This window comes from Microcaecilia unicolor, chromosome 4, assembly GCF_901765095.1.
Source record: "Microcaecilia unicolor chromosome 4, aMicUni1.1, whole genome shotgun sequence".
NCBI lineage: Eukaryota > Metazoa > Chordata > Amphibia > Gymnophiona > Siphonopidae > Microcaecilia > Microcaecilia unicolor.
The window spans coordinates 206,433,053-206,454,977 of NC_044034.1; the positions used below are offsets into that span (position 1 = coordinate 206,433,053).

At 43.1% G+C, this 21,925-nt stretch overlaps 1 protein-coding gene across 1 annotated transcript in view; it reads right to left on the bottom strand.

The window, feature by feature from the left end:
- The window catches only part of LOC115468960, an 81,012-nt gene extending 68,201 nt beyond the window's left edge, over positions 1 to 12,811 (bottom strand). Inside the window, exons 1-4 of the mRNA XM_030201158.1 lie at positions 12,761 to 12,811; positions 1,965 to 2,046; positions 1,315 to 1,437; positions 976 to 1,067 (exon numbers count right to left, since the gene is read on the bottom strand). Coding sequence (XP_030057018.1) covers positions 976 to 1,067; positions 1,315 to 1,437; positions 1,965 to 1,988 — 239 coding nt within the window. The 5' untranslated portion in view covers positions 1,989 to 2,046; positions 12,761 to 12,811. The remainder of the gene's footprint in view (positions 1 to 975; positions 1,068 to 1,314; positions 1,438 to 1,964; positions 2,047 to 12,760) is intronic.
- Between the last annotated feature and the right edge of the window lie 9,114 nt (positions 12,812 to 21,925).

Here is a 21,925-nt window from a genome sequence, read left to right on the forward strand (position 1 = left end):
AACCAGCCCACAAAGAGTACACATTCACACCTATTCGAAAGATAGTGTATGTGTGTGCATGTACTCTATGTGTGTACCCACATCTTTCATAAACTATGCTTGTACATTGCAGCTCTGCTTCCATTCCACCCAAACTATACCTCTGAGAAAACCTATGTGTAGTCTATGTAAAAGTACACTCAAGCTTTTGGTGGATGTATTTTTTGTGTGCATATACACCACCAAAATTATATAAGAGCCCCTTTTTGTATGCAAAACAAGCTTTTTAATAAAGTATTTTTCACTCCAAATTTAGAACAGACCAGGGATGCTGGTAAGCAAAACTGTACCCTTTCAAACTGCATAAAACACTCCTTTTTAAACAGGCATGGAGAAGTTTTCAGGTCAATGTCACTGTGCGTTGTCCTGCCTTTCCCCTTTTTCCTAACCTCCTTTGTTCCCGGTTTGATTGCTCCACCTCCTTTCCTATCAAATCCGATGTAGTTTCTTTCCTTTCCTTACTGTTTTTGCTTTAATTTTTAGTTTGTAAACTGCTCAGTTCTGAGAGTCAGCTTGGGTGGTATAGCAAGTTTTAATAAACTATAAAAATGGGTCATAGGATCATACCTTAAGATTATTACAGGAAATTTTGCTTTTGGGATTAACCTAGCCTGCTTATGCTCCATTCCTGTACAAAGGAGCCAAATTTTCAAAATTATTGGGGCTGCTAGGCTCAATGGAAATAACCTCTCCCTGGACACATACATACATACAAGGAAGTTTCTCAATATTGGGGGTACTCTAGCACCCAGAGCACCCACAGAGTCAGCTTCTATGTCCCTGTATGTGAGCTGCAATCCACCCCCCAGGATATCCTTAGGCAATACACTCCTGAAATTTGATATGTGCTTCTCCTACCATATACATGTACTGGCTGTATTCTTTCTGTTTCTGTGCATTTACCAGCTCACACCATGCACTAGGGTGGGCACATACCTGCGGAAGAGCCGCCCTGAAGTGATGGCAAGTTGAGCCTGAAGACTGCTAGGAAGCATGTGAGACATGATCTCATCTTTCACATCCAGCATCTGGAGACCAAAGACAGCAGCTCAGAAGAAAGGTGTGTGGTGGGCTGAAACTTGCACTCAGTAAGGCCATTTACCAGTGCAGAGATATTGGGCCTTAGAAGGCTGCACATGTTTTTCAATCCCCATAAAACATCCATAACACTTTCCTCTACTTAGAGGAGGAATTAGAGTGTGTTCTCTATCTGAGGATTCCCAGCTGAACCCACCACCCTGGGAGTGGGGTTTCTGCTTCCAGCCTGTATCCTACCTCTGAGAGGCTGGTTTGAAGAAGAGATAGTGCTGATAACAGACGATCACATAGTGGCTCAAACATTTTCTCATCATCTACCTCTTCTTCCATTTCTGCCTTCTCAGGCTGACCTGCTTCATCCTGAAGAAGACACAAAATTACAAGACAGACCCACCTTCCAATGTTAGAAAAGCAAAGAGAGATTCCCACCGCTCCCAAAGCTGGTTCCAGAGGTACCAGTCTCTGCACAGTGGCAAAAGTCATTGTATACAGCTTTATGCTTTTGTAACAGGCAGTATATCAAATTAATAAGTGAAATAAGAATATTATATTGCTAGAGATAACTCAGGAAAAAAATAAACAGAAGGTAAGATGAATAATTTAAATATGTCAACCAGGGCCAACGTTCACAGTGAGGTAGTGATATCAGGGTTGCTGATTAGAAGGGGGCCTCAAATCCACCAACAGGATGTATCTTTTTCAGATTTAGGAATCTTTGCACTCCCTCCCCCCAATGACAGTCCTGAGTGGTACTGTGATTTCAGTGAAAGCTGTATCACACCAGAAAGCACTTAGCACTGTGAAATTCCCTAAAACTGTACCCCTTGGAGCCAGTTCTGAATTTACTTGTACAATATTTAATAATGTTCCACTTAGTGACACACTACCTGCTCACCCATGCTGTCCTTCATCCTCTTTCCACTGCCTACTTTCCTAGCGTGCCACCAGACACCTGAAGGATTTCTGATCCTGAGGAAATACAAATGATGCAGGTAAGCATCACCACACATATCACAAACTCATAGGAAGGAGGGAGAGAAAGAGCAGAAAATAAGGACAGTGCCAGAAATAAAAAGGGAGCAGAAGCTTACAGAAACCAGGTGCTGTCAGAACCTAGAAAGCAGGAGCTCACAGGAACAAGACACTGTCTCCAGAACCTATAGGGAGCAGGAACTCACAAAATCCAGGCTGTGTACCAGAACCTAAGAGAGCAGGAGTTCACAGGAACCAGGTGCTGCCCCCTCATGTAAAGAAAGCTGGAGCTCACAGAAACCAGGTGCTGTCCCAGAACCTAGAAAGCAGGAGCGCAAAAGCTAAGTAACATTATTTATTTATTTAAACGATTGCCTAATATCACGTCTAGAGGATTCATTCAACTTTATATAGAACCCCTTACTACACACAAGTGGAGTTTTCTAGATCAGTGATGATAACGGAGTCAACATACACGCTGGCATTGAGTGTAATCTTCATGCTGCTGCCAAGCGGTGACTACTGAGGTCGTTTCTCCACTTTAAATAAGAAAAAGAAGAAAAAAGAAAAAAAAAGAAAAGAAAAACAGTGTATTCATTCACTCAATATTATGTAATTTGAAGAGGATTGAGCTTATTGTTAGTAGTATAAAAATCACCAATGATATATCAAATTTTTAATTTGTTAACAGTAATAAGTATCAAAACAACAGTTTGGCATTCAAGAGGCAGTGAACTATCTCATTTCATGAACATAGGACACTTTTGCATGCAGGCAATGAGGGGCTCATAACTGCAATATGTAGAGAAGCTATAAATTACATTTATTAAATATACATTTTATAATTCTGTATCGCCTTCCTGGCTTATAATGACCTACAGTGGTTTACAACATTTAAAAATTAATAACATGAAGATGGCGGCCTGACTGCTTTGACTCATTTGGAGGAAGTTTGTGGAGCTCTGATTTTCTTGTCTAAACTACTCTTTTCTGACTCAATGCCGCATACTAAGAGAAAAGGGACGGTAAAGGGTCAAATGCCGCTGACCAGAACTTCGTCCCTGATCCAACAAACTCTCCATCGATACACAACAAGTCTTTCAACAGAAGCCGGTTTGTTGAGCCCTGCTGTTAGAGCCAACGGAGGAGCGTCGGCACTACTGAGGATTGAAACATCTTTATCTCCTCCGGATCTTAATCTACCACCATGTCCTGCGGGGAACCTGAGGAATTTAGAGGAAGGCCTAGTCAAATCAGAAGTCGGTATCGTCGAAGCCTTGAGCAGCACTACTCTACCCCAGGCTGCAGATGAAGTGATCGTGGAGCATAAAACTCCCTTGGTGCCAACTTTAGAAACTATTTGGGGAGCGATACAAGAATTATCCACAATAGTTACAAAAACTGCCCAAGACACATCTCTTCTCGTAAGAAAAGTTGAAGCTTTAACTTTATCTATTGATAATGTAAAACAAGAATCACTTAACCAAATTCCTCAATTGCAATCTAAGGTTTTAAATATAAGAACTACTACTGAACTTTTGGTTAAGGATAAACTTTTGACATCACGTAAAATAGAACAAATAGAAAATTTTAATCGACGGTTAAATTTGAGACTTCTGAATTTTCCGATGTCGGAAGGAATGAATGTGTCGGATTTCTTTAAAAAATACCTAACAGAAATTCTTCGATTCCCTTCCAAGGCTATTCCTCCATTAAACAAAGTCTATTACCTTCCTCAAAAACCTCGACCTGGAGCAGGACTTGAAATTCCAGAATGTCCCGGAGCGGGACTCGAAATTCCAAAACATTTGCCTTTAGAAAATGCTTCTGAATTAGGAGTTCATGATATTACTGCCTTTACTTGAACAATCACTATCAGAAGTCAAACTACGATGAACCTTAATTGCATCATTCGTATTTGAGCAAGACTTAAATGCAGTATTAAAGCTGTATTTTAAGAATTCGACAAACATTTTCTGTGGTTCTAGAATATGGATATATCCAGATGTTACAAAGATAACACAAGATAGAAGGAAAAAATTTCTAACTTTCAGAGAAGAGACTAAAGGCACTTGGAGCAACATTTCTATTGGCCTACCCATGTAAATGCCTTATAAGATACTTGGGTAATAAATATGTATTTTATGAACCAGAACAACTTCGAACTTTTTTGGAAATGAAAAGAATAACCAACTAGACTCTAAGTTTGAATGATAACTGATTAAGAATTTGAATAGGATGGAATATTCAGGCTAGACATTTTTCCTTTTATATTTTCTTTATAATTAATGATCTCATCTGTAATACTCCCCCCTCCTTTTTTCTTTTTCTTTTATTAGTGGTCTAAGAAAGAGAGCGTATATAATAATCTATGATGGATATTTTCTTATATTTTGATTTTCTCTGTATTGCAGTTTGCAAGTTAATCTTGTAATGTTAAAATAAATATTAATAAAATAAAATTTAAAAAAACTTACAAGCTATAATATGGTGAGCTATGGGTTGTTATATATAAGGGACAAGCTTTTCTTGGGGTCACATTTTATATTTCATAACATACGGAAGGCCAAGACACACGTGTGTGTACACACACTCACTCTCTTTCTCTTTCATGTACTCCCCAGCCTTCACCTAGACTCTTTCTCTCTTTCATATGCACCCCCCAGCCTTCACAATTTCTCTTTAATATGTATCCCCAGTCTTCACAGCTCTATTTCATATGTACTCCCCAACCTTCACAGTCTCTCTCTCTCTTTCATGTGCTCCCTCCCTCCAGTCTTCACTCAGTTTCTATCTCACCTGGCTGGCTGCATCGACCCCTACATAATTTAGGCTTCCCTGCTGTGGCTCCAGCGCTCTTCAAGCTTGAACTGCATGGTACAGGAAGTTCAGGTTGGTCATGAGGTTTCAAATCTCGTCAGACTTGAAACTGTGACAGCTCCAGAACTTCCTGCAATGTGCAGCTCAGGCTTTCAGAGCTTGAACTGTGTGGTTCAGGAAGTTTGGGCTGGTCCTGTGATTTCAAGCTCGTAAGACTTGAAACCATGAGAGCTTCCAAGCTTGAAGAGAGCGGGAGTCGCACTGGGAAGCCAAACGTGTGTATGTGTGTGTGGTGGTGGGGGGTTGATGCAGCTGAAGCCAGCCAGGGTGGGCCGAATAGCAGCACTTCAAGGGCCAAGTTGTCGTGGGCCATAGGTTGGACAAGCCTGTTGTAGAGATTCCAGTTAAGAGGAATGTGTATTCCTCATACTTCCTGTCACCCTGTCCACCCACCCCACAGAAGGCAGATCCAGTTTGGTGTTACTCCATTACAGCAATGATGTATGAACTAGAAAAGGCAGGTTCTCTATTCTAATGGTCAACTCACTGCTTTTCTGTTAAATGCTCTCTTGTGGCACACCCTCTTGTGTTCCAGGAGACCCTGATAAAGGTGTTTATGTGAGGAACAAGCCCAGTAAACTTATGTCACTGTCTAGTAGCAGCAAAATATGAAATTGCACTGACCTGAAAAAGACCTGGAGCACTGGGGAAAGATGGATACAGAGAATATTGAAAGTAGATTTGATGGAAAACCTTGTGGCAATGAATAGAAAGCTGGTGTGAAAAAGAGGTTAATCCTGTCTAAATTGTTAAAGGTTTATTTATTTTATTTATTTATTTGGATTTTGCTCACACCTTTTTCAGTAGTAGCTCAAGGTGAGTCACATTCAGGCACTCTGGATATTTCTCTGTCGCAGGAGGGATCACAATCTAAGTTTGTACCTGAGGCAATGGAGGGTTAAGTGACTTGCCCAAGATCACAAGGAGCAGCAGTGGGATTTGAACCGGCCACCTCTGGATTTCAAGACCAGTGCTAATCACTAGGCCACTCCTTTATGACAGTGGCGTAGCCACAGGTGGGCCTGGGTGGGCCAGGGCCCACCTATTTAGTGCTCAGGCCCACCCAACAGTAGCAACCATTTAGCAGTAGCTGATGGGGATCTCAAGCTTGGCCAGCTGAAGACTTCCCCCTGATGGTAACAAAAATGCTACTCTCCATGATACTAGCACCTGCACACACTCCGTTTTCAGCGCATGGCTGCTGCATACTGCCAAGGTGGAAAGAAGCATTTTCCCACCAGCTGAAATATTTTTTTTTTGGTGGTGGTTGGGAGGGGGGAGAACACTTGGTGCCCACCCACTTCTTGCCTAGGCCCACCCAAAATTTGTTGTCTGGCTACGCCCCTGCTTTATGAAACCATAGAATATCTTCAAAATGAAGAAATAGAAAGGATATAACAAAACATAAACAAGACCAAATGGTTTTGAGCTATATAAAGATTTATTTAGATAGCATAGGGATGGATAGAATGGAGGAAAAATAGCTAAAGAGAAAAAGAGGACAGTTTGTGGATGGGTAATGTTATGAATGACCAAAGAAAAGGAGAGGGGAGAACCAGCACAGTTGTAATTAACACACCAAAAGAAGTGTAGTCAGCCACAAGAAGGGAGTAGGAGAAGCAAATTTTACTGAGACACCTGACATGGCTCGATTGCGGTGGGGCCATCAAAAGATATCACTGTTGGTATGCTTCCCAGAACAGTAGCAGCGATATCAATCCAAAGTTAAAAAGCAGAAAACACATCTACAAACACTGCAGTGACACTAAGAAATGTGTAATTATAATTGGCATATGTTTAGTATTTTAAAGAAATTATAAATGTAAAAAAGAAGAAAACTGAGTTTTGCAGAAAAATAGTAACATAGTAAGTAGAAGAAGATAACGGCTGAAATGGCCTGTCTGGTCTGTCCAGAAAGGTGTTTAGGGTTGTCACTGCCCTTCTGTGCAGGTTACCAGCCCTAACCCCACCCATGCCTTTTTGGAAGCAGACCTAAAGTAAACCACTATACATAGAGGGGCAAATTCTATACTGGTGACAAAGAACAGGGCACTAAGCTAGTAGTCTATAACGGCGGAGTCGTATGCCAAATCTGTTATAAAATGCTTGTGTAAGTCTGCACTTATGAGCCAAACTTTAGGCCTGACCATATCTATAGCTGGAGTAAACAGTAGCACCCAGGAGTGGCAACTTTAGGGTTGACCTGAATCCAAAGAGGGTGGGGCCTGAAAACTTCTCTCTTTTCCGCCCTCTTTGGCCTCCCTCTGATGTTCTCCCCACTCTCCTCAGTCCCCTCCGGTGCTCTCCCTCCCCCCCATCAAACCAAAGAAATACCTGAGCACACACAGAGCTGTCTCCTATGATCCAGACAGCTGACAGGTTGAATGCTTCCAATAATGGCACCTACACTTTCATTCCCAGCTTCTGGATATTCATGAGCAGATTTCTGTCCAGTTTATCTGTTTGAGTTGGAGATCTATAGATGACTCTTTTGTGGACGGAAGTTCTATCTTCTCTTTCCGAGATTATCCATTTTGCTTCCTTCTTTTCCCAAGCCCTTGTATTTCATTTGCTTTAATGCTGGTGTTTGCATAAAGAGTTACTCGTATCCCCTTCATGGTAGGACTTATTGAACCATGTCTCCATAACAGCAACAATCTCTAACTCTGCTTCGACTGTTAGTGTTTGCAGATCCAGAACACTGATGCATAGACTCGAGAATTTGTGCCCCCCCCCCCCCCCCAAATTCTATAACAGGTCACCTAAAGTAAGGCACTAACTGTGCACTTAAGTAATAGAATACGACAGTTTATTTAATTTGTTATACTGCTTTACAAAGCAGATTACATTCTTCAAAATCTAAAAGAACAGGAAAAATGGAACTACAATAATGATAGGAAAGTCCATACATAGCAGAGCATTCATCACACCATCACTCAATATGATCTTTAATAAAAAGAAACACCCCATATCAATTAAGTCCTCAAATCAGCTCTGGGAAATGCCAGAGCAAAAATATAAGCCTTCAATAAATGTTTAAAAAATGGGGTAATATTCTTTCCCCTCTCAAAGTAACCGGTAACATATTCTGTTCCAGAGTTCTGGTCCTACTACATAGAATGCCCATCTCCTAGTTTTACTTAAATGTGCCTCTCTCAATCCTGGTACTTCTAAACAGGTGTCCCTGGAATGCAAATTTCTCCTAGGAGCATAAGATCTAATCAATGCCACAAGCATCGCAGGAAACTGCGCTAATACACCGTATGCACTAACACTAAAATCTTAAATTTAACTCAATACTCAATTGGCAACCAGTAATACTGAATGTAAAGTGAGGTAATATGATCCACCCTCCCAAATCTACTGTATTTTGCATAATCTGTCAGAGCTATGTGCGTAAGTACAAGTGTGCGCTCTGCAGTATTCTGTAACACAGATGTGCAACCCAGTTGCAGGGTAATTCTCTATAGGGCACCAAACTTTTGGCATGGCAACAGGAGTTAATGGATGATAGGTGCCAAAATGGGGCTGAAAAGGCAGTTAGGCATTACAATGCTCTTAGGTGCCATTCGTGTAACCGCAAAGGGCGCATTCTCATGGGAGGAGCAAGCCCAGGTCATGAGTGCTACAACTATTAAAGTAGCTGTGTTTATGCATCCAATTGCTGATTTTAGGCGTCAACATTTACACCATAGAAATGCTGGAAGCGGTCGCACCTAAGGTTTGGTGTGTAACTGTGGACTTACTCTGGTGTTCTTGCTCCAAACTCTGCCCAGATTTTTGGTATCTAACTTCCCCTTAGGGGTTACATGTGGGCAGGGCTTGGGTGGGTCCCATGTTTATGCACACATCTTACTGTAAGTTGTGCAGTAAAGTGCCATATTTCTGTGTATGTTGTATTAAGACATGCTTAAAAAAAAATTTTTTTAACCACTAATTTGTGCTATTTTAGGCCAGGTTCCATTTTATGGTGCCTATGACAGGAGTTACTGAAGAGCAATCTACTAATATAGATAGGAAACACAGACCTGAATCCCTGTCCAATATAAGGTGGGAGCACAAATGAAAACATAAGACTTCGCCTGTAAAACCAGGTTAATCCATTTACAAATGTAGAGGAAGCAGTTCAAACTATGGCGCATTAAATTTTATTTTGGTCAGAGCTTGTAATTGCATGTGAAAGCAATGCATACTGTCTAGAAAAGAAAAAGAAAGTATCTTACTGTACACTCATATTTAACCACAAGATCAGAATTTACTTATTATACTGGCCTACAAACAAGTTTGAGCCTCAATTTTCTCTGTTCAACCATCACATCTTTGGAACCTTCCACTCACTTCTCTGCTGCTTCAGATTTCTTTATCAGTTTTGAAGACTGAACTTAAGAATGGAAAAGTGGCCTAGTGGTTAGAGCAATTCTTAACATCCAGGCAGTGATGTGCTGGTAAATGTTTAACAACTGGCTCTCTCCCCGGTCCCCCTCTGCGCCCCCTGTCCCCCTCTGCGTCGTCCCCCCAAATTGTAGAGATGGCTATAGCCGGGGAGAGAGCCTGGGGGGGGGGGGGGGGGCAATGCATTACTCCAGGGAAAAAACATTAAATGATCCCAGGTTCCAATCTAATTCATGTTTAATGTGCGATAAAATGCCATAAATAAGTAAATAAATATAAACTTTTAATGTTGAGCACCTGATTCTCAAAGTGAACATATTCCAAACACTATAATGAAAATAAAATGATTTTTTTCTACCTTTGTTGTCTGGTGACTTTGTTTTTCTGATCATGCTGGCCCAGTATCTGATTCTGCTGCTAACTGTCCTCTTAACTCCGTTTCCAGGGCTTCCTTTCCATTTATTTCTTTCCTTTCCTCCTTTCTTCTTCATTTCTGGTCCTCCGCAGACTTGACTGTCCAGTGGATCCAGCTTTTGCCTATTTTCTTCATCCATGTGCAATTTTTCTCCTCTCTTCTTTTTCCCTCATCTCATCTACTACTACTACTACTTATCATTTCTATAGCGCTACTAGATGTACGCAGCGCTGTACACTTGAACAATCTCCTTCCTCACTCTTCCCTCCCTTCCATCCATGTCCAGCATTTCTTCTCTCTCCCCTGCCCTCCCCTCTTCCCTGCCTTCCCCTCCATCCACCCTTGTCCAGTGATATTCCTCTCCCCCTTCCCTGCCCTCTATCCACCCATGTCCAGTGACCCTCCTCTCTCCCCTGCCCCCCTCCAGCCACCCATGCCCAGCGACTCCCTTCTCTCCCCTGCCCCCTCCAGCCACCCATGCCCAGTGACTCCCTTCTCTCCCCTGCCCCTCCTCCTCCAGCCACCCATGCCCAGCGACTCCCTTCTCTCCCCTGCCCCCCTCCTCCAGCCACCCATGCCCAGCGACTCCCTTCTCTCCCCTGTCCCCCTCTTCCAGCCACCCATGTCCAGCGACTCCCTTCTCTCCCCTGCCCCCCTCCTCCAGCCACCCATGCCCAGTGACTCCCTTCTCTCCCCTGCCCCCCTTCAGCCACCCATGCCCAGCGACTCCCTTCTCTCCCCTGCCCCCCTCCTCCAGCCACCCATGTCCAGCGACTCCCTCCTCTCCCCTGCCTCCCCTCCAGCCACCCATGTCCAGCGACTCCCTTCCCCTACCCCCCTCCTCCAGCCACCCATGCCCAGCGACTCCCTTCCCTCCCTTGCCCCCTCCTCCAGCTACCCATGCCCAGCGACTCCCTTCTCTCCCCTGCTCCCCCTCCAGCCACCCATGACCAGCGACTCCCTTCTCTCCCCTGCCCCCCTCCAGCCACCCATGCCCAGCGACTACCTTCTCTCCCCTGCCACCCTCCTCCAGCCACCCATGTCCAGCGACTCCCTTCTCTCCCCTGCCCCCCCTCCAGCCACCCATGTCCAGCGACTCCCTTCTCTCCCCTGCCCCCCCTCCAGCCACCCATGTCCAGCGACTCCCTTCTCTCCCCTGCCACCCCCTCCAGCCACCGAGCTTGTCCAGCGGATGCTTCGGGGCAGGCATGAAAATTCCTAGTCTTTCCTGTCCGCTGCCGGCACTGACTCTCCCCCGCTGCTGGATCGTTCTTCAAAATGGCTGCTGAGACTTACACGGGCGGCCTCCAAGGCTTCAGCAGAAGTCTCGCGAGGCTGCCGCTGGAAGTCTTGGTGGCCATTTTTAAAGAGTGATCCGGCAGCAGGGGAGGGTCAGTGCCGGCAGCGGGCAGGCAAGACTGCCTGCCCCGAAGAATTCGCTGGACAAGGGAGGTGAAGGACCGGGCCCTGTAGGAGGGAGGGAGGAAGGAAGGAGAGCCGACTTGCCCTGAGGAACAACCGACTCGCAAGTCGGTAAAACATTTAACAACTTGCTCTTGCAAGCTGGTGCGAGCCGGCTCCAGCACACCACTGCATCCAGGTGACTGGTTTAAATCCCACAGCTGCTCCTTGTGATCTTGGGCAAGTCACTTAACCCTCTATTGCCTCAGGTACAAACTTAGGACCCTGTTTACAAAGGCCTGCACACTAACCATATAGATGTCCATAATATTTCTATGTCTACATGGTTAGTGCACACTAATTTTTAGCATGCCTTTGTAAACAGGGCCCTTAGATTGTGAGCCCTCCAGGGATAGGGAAATACCCAGTATACCTGAATGTAACTTACCTTGAGATACTACTGAAAATTTCAAGATGCATTTAGACTCCTCATTTATAGAATGCCATTTTACAATCCCTGATTACTCAAGAGCATCCCTATTGTTTGTTCCACTCCATCTTTTTCTTAATTATATGGGGTTCTTCCCTCCCTTCCTCACTATCTGTTGAAGCTACAATGTAGTAAATTTAAAACGAATCAGAGAAAATGTTTCTTCACTCAACGGGTAATTAAACTCTGGAATTCGTTGCCAGAGAATGTGGTAAAGGCGGTTAGCTTAGCGGAGTTTAAAAAAGGTTTGGACGGCTTCCTAAAGGAAAAGTCCATACACCATTATTAAATGGACTTGGGGAAAATCCACTATTTCTGGGATAAGCAGTATAAAATGTTTTGTACATTTTGGGATCTTGCCGGGTATTTGTGACCTGGATTGGCCACTTTTGGAAACAGGATGCTGGGCTTGATGGACCTTTGGTCTTTCCCAGTATGGCAATACTTATGCACTTATTTACTTAAGTACTTATGTTGTCTGTGTATACACACTATTATTTTTTTCTTTTTTAATTATGTTATTAGTGCAATTGTAAACCATTCTCAAGACTCTAGACAGCTGCAGTTCCAACTCTGGCCCTGTATCACTTATTCAAAGCAGTTGTTTAAAGTAACCAGTTGGAAGTAGTTATGCACTGTGGAACACAGGGCTCTGTTGGGTTTCAGGTAGTTCTAAACTGGACCAATCTGAACCAAACTCAGCATTCTCACACAAATATGAGCGAACAACCACTTTAATGATTTTCATGTATATCAGCACAGTGATTCCACAGCTGCAGCATGCATGTGTGTATATGGATAGACGGATGGACAGACAGACCAATCATTGACAACAGGCAGGTTGTAGTGAATGTACCCAAAATCAAAAATACACACATGTTGGGTCAGTAGGCATGTTGTGCATGCCTGGTTTAGGTGCTAGAACAGTAAATCATGCAAACATCTTCATGACTATCTTTTACAACATATATGCAATTTGTGTATTACTGCTTTCTGATGGGACGGATCTTTCTTTTCTACAAAATATAATAATAATAATAATAATACTAATAGAGCGATAGATAGCTAGATAGACATACAGAAATCTTTGCTATTCGAGGATCCTTTAAATTTTTTTTTGTTTTTTTTGTTACCTTGCTGTGCTTCTTGTCTCCCTGGGTCCGGCTTTGGTTAAGTTTCCTGCTTCTCAGTCTGGACAGTTTGTATCTGCCTTTCCTCTGGTTGCTGGGAGACAGGGGCTGAGGCAATAAGAAGAACAGCAGTGCACCCTACTGGAGATCCCTGGATATTCACCCCCTCAATGATTTTCAAACATTTTTGCTTGGGACCCAGCAGAAGAAAAACACTTAGCCCTCAGGGCCCAAACAATAATATCATCTGAACTCACTTTTTATAAAATGAAAATGAAGAAGAATAATTGGTAGCCTTAACCATGTCAAGTCATAAATAAAATTAGACACTGATGTTGTAAAGAGGAATCCAAGGACTGTTTAAGGTCAATTACTCTTCTCTGTCACACAAATATGTGTCCTACTCAGCTCAGTACTTGTAACTATAATACAAACAGCAAACAAAAGAAATTGACAATTCTATAACATGAGAGCTACACTGTGGCCTCTCGCATGCTCTAAACTGTCCCTTACTGCTGCACAACTGACTATGGAAGAATGACAGCTTGAAAGAGGAACCCTACCTGATAATAGCGAGTCATAGCTCATAAAGTGGGGAGGTGTGGATGTGCTGTTGTAGCAGACTCCAAAATGATGCTATGACTCGCGCTAAACCGGATTAACTTAAATTAGCTCCAAAAGCTATCACCATGAAGTGGCTCACATGGATTTGCTTAGCCCTTTTGAGCACATCGAGTGGCAACCTACCAGTTAACTTAGTGCCTACCCCTGTTCCTGTAATCTAATCTATAATCCATCTAGAAAACACTATACTAAGAAACACCCTAACCGTAATGTCAGATATCTGCTAGACAATGCCAATATATACCATCAGAACACTACTATGGTTTCAGATCAGAACCAGATGGCTAACATTCAACGGACTAAAAAAACTTGTTACCTTTTGAAATTACCCAAACAAGTCTCCCCTTTGGAACATAAGTCTCAACTCACTCCTGTCCCCGTCATTTATATCACTGCCAGGTCTGTGAGGAACAAGGTTCTCTTACTCAGGGATCTGCTAGAATCTTCAGATCTGGACTCTCTGTTTATCTCAGAAATATGGCTCACAGAAGCTGATATTGCCTCACACCTATCCATCCGGCTATGGTATTCTTCACTCTCCAAGAAAGGGTAAAAAAGGCGGCAGACTTGCTCTTAAATTTAAGAGTTTTTTCCACGTGTCTTTAGTTAGTTCTGGGGTTTTCCCTGAACTGGAATATATGCTGTGCAAATTCTGCAATGATTCAAAAGAGAGACAAATCAAATTGACCTACTCCTCTTTACCATCCTCCGGGAGCTTGGCCCAAGGCAGAACCTCAACTTGTAGAGATTACTTCCTCTGCCATGTCCCAATTTTCTAGGATTATCTTCCTGGGAGACTTAAACCTACGCTTGGAAAACGATGCGGACACCAATGTCCACAACTTCAAATTATTTCTGAAGAACTGCGAACTAACTACATTCTCTGAGGGCGCAACTCATGAAAAAGACCATCCAGCTTATAATCGAAAGACAAAAACACCTATATTGCGACCTAAATCGGGAGATAGGCGTTTATCTCCCAAAAACGAATAACGCGGTATAATCAAAAGCCGAACTTGGATGTTTTCAACTGCACTCCATCGCGGAAGCTTACAAAGTTGACGGGGGCGTGGTGAAGGCAGGACTGGGGCGTGGTTATCACCCGAACAGAGATGGGCGCTTTTGCCGATAATTGAAAAAAGTATGCGTTTGTAGCTAGAATTTAGGGCACTTTTCCTGGACCCTGTTTTGTCACAAATAAGGCCCCAAAAAGTGCCCTAAATGACCAGATTACCACCAGAGGGAATCGGGGATGACCTCCCCTGACTCCCCCAGTGGTCACTAACCCCCTCCCACCACAAAACATGATGTTAAACAACTTTTTATTTTCACCCTCAAATGTCATACCCACCTCCCTGGCAACAGTATGCATGTCCCTGGAGCAGTTGTTAGGGGGTGCAGTGGACTTCAGGCAGGTGGACCCAGGCCCATTCCCCCCCCCCCCCCACCTGTTACAATTGTGCTACTTAATGCTTAGTCGTCCAACCCCCCCAAACCCACTGTATCCACATGTAGGTGCCCCCCTTCACCCCTTAGGGCTATAGTAATGGTGTAGACTTGTGGGCAGTGGGTTTTGAGGGGGATTTGGGGGGCTCAACACACAAGGGAAGGGTGCTATGCACCTGGGAGCTCTTTTACCTTTTTTTTGTTTTTGTAAAAGTGCCCCCTAGGGTGCCCGGTTGGTATCCTGGCATGTGAGGGGGACCAGTGAACTACGAATCCTGGCCCCTCCCACGAACAAATGCCTTGGATTTATTCGTTTTTGAGCTGGGCGCTTTCATTTTCCATTATCACTGAAAAACAAAAACGCCCAGCTCACAAATTGTCGAATAAAACATGGACGTCTATTTTTTTCGAAAATACGGTTCGGTCCGCCCCTTCATGGACCTGTTCTCGGAGATAAACGCCCATGGAGATAGACGTTTTTATTCGATTATGCCCCTCTACATGTTAGACTTCATGACTTACTACCCTAATAGCTTGATCAGTTCATTCAAATGGAAGCCAGTAGCTTGGTCTGACCACTTCCAACTGGATTTCACTATTGATATCTATATGCCAAACTTAACCAGGCACAAGTCCTCCAAACTCAACTGCACCAGAGCTAAAATCAACGAGGTCACTTTCTGGTCTGAGCAAACAGATTCCCTCACTACCTCATCTCTTACACATGGTTCGATCAAATCCCGCTGGGAAACCAAGGTGAAAGCCATACTAGACAAACTGCTCCATTTACTGCTAAAAAGGTGAATATGCCCAGAAATTCACCATGGTTTACAGAGGAACTATCCATCCTAACATCACACTTTGAAAAGCAATGGAGAAAGAACAAAGATACTATTGATAAATCCAAATGGAAGTCAGCCTTCTGATACTACAAAAAGAAGGTAGCTAATTCAAAACGTCAGTACTATAGCAGCCTAATAGGTCAAGATGATCTTGACAACAAAAAACTTTTCTCCTTAGTTAAAAAAACTATCTTCCACTAATGATGATGAACATTCACAGAAAACATGTCCCACAGCCCAAGACCTAGCTGATCATTTTGCCAATAAGATCCTCCAAATTAGGTCTGAACTATCTAAAGCTACTCCAACAGAGGAAAATAGTCCAACCCATAGTTCATCCTCAATCGCCAGAGATCCTAGAATCCAAGAACTCAAAACTGACAAAAACTGGGAATCTTTTCAACCACTGTTGAGGATGTAAGGTCACTGCTGTTGAAATGCTCTGGAGCAAACTGCTCCCTGGATCAATGCCCAAAATATCTACTTAAATCCATCCCTATGGAAGCAGTAAACTGGTTACTCGATGATCTCAATGAGCTGTTAAAAAACTGACTCTCTTCCTCCTGATATGGGCAAAATTGTTCTCACTCAGCTGTTGAAAGGATCTGGGCTAGATGTAACATTGCCTGCAAACTATCGTCCAGTGGCAAGCATACCCATTTTTACTAAAGTATTAGAAACCTACATCAGTAAACAACTCTCTTTATATCTGGAAAAATGTTCTATATTACACTGGTCACAATTTGGCTTCAGATCATCACATTGTATGGAATCATTGCTGCTAGTTCTAACTACATATGTCAAACAATACCTAGGCAAAGGTGACCAAGTAATTCTTCTTCAATTCAATATATTGGCGGTGTTCGATGTGATTGAACAAACATTGCTACTCGAACACCTGGATCAGATAGGAATAACAGGAACTGTGATCAAATGGTTCAGTGAATTCCTTTCAAATCAAACCTATTTTATCAAGTAACAACTACTGGTCTCCTAACTGCGGGGTCCCGCAGGGATCTCCCCTCTCACATATCCTGTTCAATCTATGTCATCCCTTGCCTCAATAACCTGGGTCTTAATGACTACTATTATCCTATGTGGATGACATCCTGCTTCTCTTACCAGTGACAGCATCAAACAAAGATACAACTCAATCTGTAACGAATGGCATGACTGCTGTTAGAACCAGTGTTGCCAGGTGGGCGGTTTTACCGCCCAATTGGGCGGTTTTCCGCAACCCGCCGCGGGAAATTTTTGCCCGCGGCGGGTTGCGGTTTTTTGGGCTGGTTTTTGTGCTTCGGGCGGTTTTTTCGGCCGCGGGGGGGCGGGGTTAGTGACGTTTTGGGTGGGATTAATGACGTTTTGGGCGGGGTTAGTGACGTGGGAGGCGGGGCCGATGACGTAGGAGGCGGGGCCGATGACGGGGAGGCGGGGCCGATGACGGGGAGGCGGGGCCGATGACGTGAGAGGCGGGGCCGATGACGGGGAGGCGGGGCCGGTGACGTGGGAGGCGGGGCCGGTGATGGCGGGGGCGGGGTTTATGACGGCGGGGGCGGGGGTGATGACGCGGGGGTGGGGGTGTCAGGGGCGGGGTTTGTGTTTGGGCGGTTTTTGGGCTGTTTTTTGGGCTCCAGTGGGCTGGAAAAAAATTTTCCACCTGGCAACCCTGGTTAGAACCTGGGCTCTGACCAATAAAGTGAAATTGAAAGCGCAAAAAATCAAGGTCCTGTGTTCTGAAATCAGGGAGTTGAGGTCCCCATCAATATCTTTGTCCAATGATCACTGGACTCACTCTGTATTTGTGTCTTTTGACTCTACCTGTGATTCAGATGTGCATCTTCTCTCTAAAGGGGAATCTTTAGCACTTTCTGTCTCTCTGCTGGGTGTTCTTGGTTTAGCCCTTCACACCCATCTTACTGTCCTCAAGCTAGCCTGTTCATTGGCAAAAATTATTAACACAACTTCCACATTAATTTCTGCTCTTGCAGAAGAAACACATAGCCTTTGCAAAGCAGTTGTGCAAAATTGTTTAGTGATAAATTACCTTCTATTACAGGCTAATCATGGTTGTGAGGAAATTGAAGGAATGTGCTGCTTTAATTTAACTGATAATGGTCTGCTTATAGAAAAGAAATTACATGACCCACATAAATTAGCACATGCTGTTACAGGAGATGCTTTTGTTTCCAAATTTATGAATATGCTTTCTTCTTGGTGGGCTTCTCTGGGTTCTGGATTTAAAACATTGTTACTCTCTCTTTTGAGTTTTTGCCTTATTGCTATGTATTTTTGTTGTTCTGCTTCTTGCCTTATTACCTTTTCTAAGTGCAACATGCTATCAATTAGTAAAGTTATGGTGGTCCATGCTCCCTCTATGTCATCTTCTAAACCTCTGATGTAGATTCAACCTTTGCCCTTTGTTGCTTTGCATGCCCACTCTGAATAAGATGCCACTCGAGAAGAACCTCGCTGTGTTGTGGTCCCTCTGCACTATCGTTTCAAGGGCCCACAATAAGAAGATGTCTAATATAGAGCTGTCTGGTTTTACAGATCAGCCAGCTTTGTATATGTAACTTATTCCCATATCTATGATCTACAGCTAGCCTTCAGGGACGAGTTAACAGACAGGCTTGCTTGGCCCAAGTAATGGGCCATAAACTTTAAGAAGCCTCTGTTTGTTTCAAACAAGCTCTGGATATGATACAGAGAAGCACTTTCAGTGAAGGACAAATATGAGTAGTAAATACTCAGGGAAGAGGTTACAAAGGGCAAATGATAGAAAATACCAAAGAAGCAGAGTTATGTTAAGGTGACCTTAGAGGGCAGGGTTGAAGAATACCAGATAAGTAAGAGAAAAAATATAAAAGGCATTAAGAAATTAGACACAGGGAAGCTTCAGTAGTCTGGCTAAGCACATGTTGTAACAGTCAGATTCTGACAGCTTCCAAAGGAAACACACAGAGAGATTTTATTTTGCTTATGTTGAAATTTAGACTGATATAAATAAGAATTCCATTTTCTGTAATACTGAGAAAAAAAGAATTTTTATTGTAATCATTTATTTACTCTAATAGCATTATTATAAAGGAGAAAAAGTACATACTCTGGTGTGTGTTTCCTTTGCCAGAAGGACTTTCAGACTCTTTTGAAGTGTTTAACTCCCCTTAGAGGCAAGGGGGGGGGGGGGGGGGAGGGCTTTATAGTACCAATCAGGGTTGCCCTCTTTCCCTTTATTGTTTGTTCTTTCTCTGGAGCCCCTTGATGCTAAAATACAATAGGATGATACTCTAAATGGTGTCACTATCGGCCCACACAAGTATCGAATTAATGTGTTTGCGGATGATATGCACCTATTTATCGATCAGGCTACTGTAATCATGAATCTCATTTGGAAGTTCTGGACCTTTGCAGGATTGAAAATAAACTTTGATAAGTCAGAGGCCTTACCTATATCTCATCCCTACGTCTGCACTATTATGTAGAACTTTCCCCTTACTTGGGCTGGTGCAGGAGTCAAAATATGTAGGTGCTTTCTTAGTGCAAATTTTGATTGGCTCTACAGGAAAAATGTGATTAACATATTAAAAGCCATATGGCAACTTTGTAACAAATGAAAGAATTTGCCTTTAAATTTTTTGGGCAGGTTAGCATTCACCAAAATGGTCTTTCTCCCAAATTTGCCCTACCCATAAGAACATAAGAGTAGCCATACTGGGTCAGACCAATGGTCCATCTAGCCTAGTATCCTGTTTCCAAACAGTGGCCAAGCCAGGTCACAAGTACCTGGCATAAACCCAATTATTAGCAACATTCCATGCTACCAATCCTGGGAGAAGCAGCTGCCTCCCCATGTCTGTCTCAATAGCAAACTATGGACTTTCCTCCAGGAACTTGTCCAAACCTTTTTTAAACCTAGATACGCTAATTGCTCTTAACACATCCTCTGACAAAGAGTTCCAGAGCTTAACTATTTGTTGAGTGAAAAAATATTTCCTCCTATTTATTTTAAAAGTATTTCCATGTAACTTCCTTGAGTGTGCCCTAGTCTTTATACTTTTGGAATGAGTAAAAAATCAATTTACTTCTACTCGTTCTACACCACTCATGATTTTGTAGACCTCAATCATATCTCCCCTCATCTGTCTCTTTTCCAAGCTGAAGAGCCCTAACCTCTTTAGCCTTTCTTCATATGAGAGGAGTTCCATCCCATTTATCATTTTGGTTGCTCTTCTTTGAAGCTTTTCTAATTCTGCTAATCTTTCTTGAGATACAGCGTCCAGAGCTGAACATAATACTCAAGCGCAGTCACACCATGGAGTGATACATCCTGTTTGGGTGAGCCCCAGGGGCGGACAAACTCTATAGAATACTTCGGTATCAGAGGGCCAGTTCTCAAATGGTTCGAAGGATTCCTCACCACCAGATCCTACCAAGTAACAACAAATACTGACAGATCACCACCTTGGATACCGGAATGTGGAGTTCCTCAAGGATCCCCCCTTTCACCAACCATTTTCAACCTAATGATGAAACCACTAGCCAGACTTCTAGCTAATCAAAACCTTAACCCCTACATATATGCTGATGATGTTATGATCCACATCCCGTTCAAAAGTAACTTAAACGAAATAACCAACGAGATCAACCAGAGCCTCCAAATTATGCACTCCTGGGTGGACTCTTTCCAGTTAAAACTTAACACAGAAAAAACTCAATGTCTAGTTCTCACTTCCCAATACAATATGAACAACTACCCCACTATAACCACACCATACTGCACACTTCCTATTTCAGAAAATTTGAAAATTCTTGGAGTCACTATTGATCGAAACCTTAAACTCGATACTCACGTGAAGACTACAATGAAAAAAATGTTCTACTCGATGTGGAAACTCAAAAGAATAAAACCTTTTTTCCCAAGAAACATCTTCCGCACTCTAGTACAGTCATTAGTGATAAGTCACTTGGACTACTGTAACACTCTGTACGCAGGCTGTAAAGAACAGACCATAAAAAAACTCCAAACAGCCCAGAACACCGCAGCCAGACTCATTTTTAGTAAAGCTAAATACGAAAGTGTGAAGCCCCTAAGAGAGAAACTGCACTGGCTCCCGCTCAAGGAATGAATTGAGTTCAAGATCTGCACAACCGTTCACAAACCGTTCACAAAATCATCCACGCAGACGCCCCACTCTATATGTTAAATCTAGTGGACTTACCGCCCAGAAACGCCAAAAGATCGGCCCGCAAATTCCTCAACCTGAACTTCCCCAGTTGTAAAGGAATTAAATACAAACAGTCATATGCCACTACTTTTGCATACAAAAGCACACAGATATGGAACGCATTACCCATGGCCCTGAAAACCAACTTTTGCAAATCTTTGAAGACACATCTCTTCAACAAAGCCTAGAAAAGTAATCCTCAATGAAACTAATCATTCCTTAAACCACTTATGTGCATCAAAAAACACCTCTCACACTACCTTACCTAACACCTTTCCATCCTTATCCCTATTCACCTTTAGCCTATTATCGATTATATTTAAGATCTTGTAATGACTACTTAATAATAACACTCTGTAAGCCACATTGAGCCTGTAAAAAAGGTGGGATAATGTGGGGTACAAATGCAATAAATAATAATAATAATATAGATCAATCATTAGCACCTTTATCTGGTACTCTAAGAGATCATGCATAGGTTTTTCTATCTAGGTAGAGGGTTGAAGGTAGTCCACCTTCTGGACCTGCATTTGTATGGTGAAGATATATACCTGTAGCAGGTATTCTCCGAGGACAGCAGGCTGATTGTTCTCATGAAGAAAGGTCAATTGGGCCTCGCAACAGCGAGGACATAAGAAAGATTGACCTACGAACAAGAACACTAACTGAGAGTGCAGCCTGGAACAGAATAAAAATGGGCCTTGGGGGGGGGGGGGGGGGTGGAGTTGGATTCTAAATCCCCAACAGATTCTGCAGCACCGACTGCCCAAACCGACTGTCGCATTGTTTATCCTGCTGAAGGCAGTAGTGAGATGTGAATGTGTGGATTGATGACCACGTTACAGCCTTGCAAATCTTTGCTATAGTGGCTGACTTCAAATGGGCCACCGACGCAGCCATGGCTCTAACATTATGAGCCGTGACATGACCCTCAAGAGTCAGCCCAGCTTGGGCATAAGTGAAGGAAATGTAATCTGCTAGCCAATTGGAAATGGTGCGTTTCCCGACTGCGACTCCCCTTCTGTTGGGAT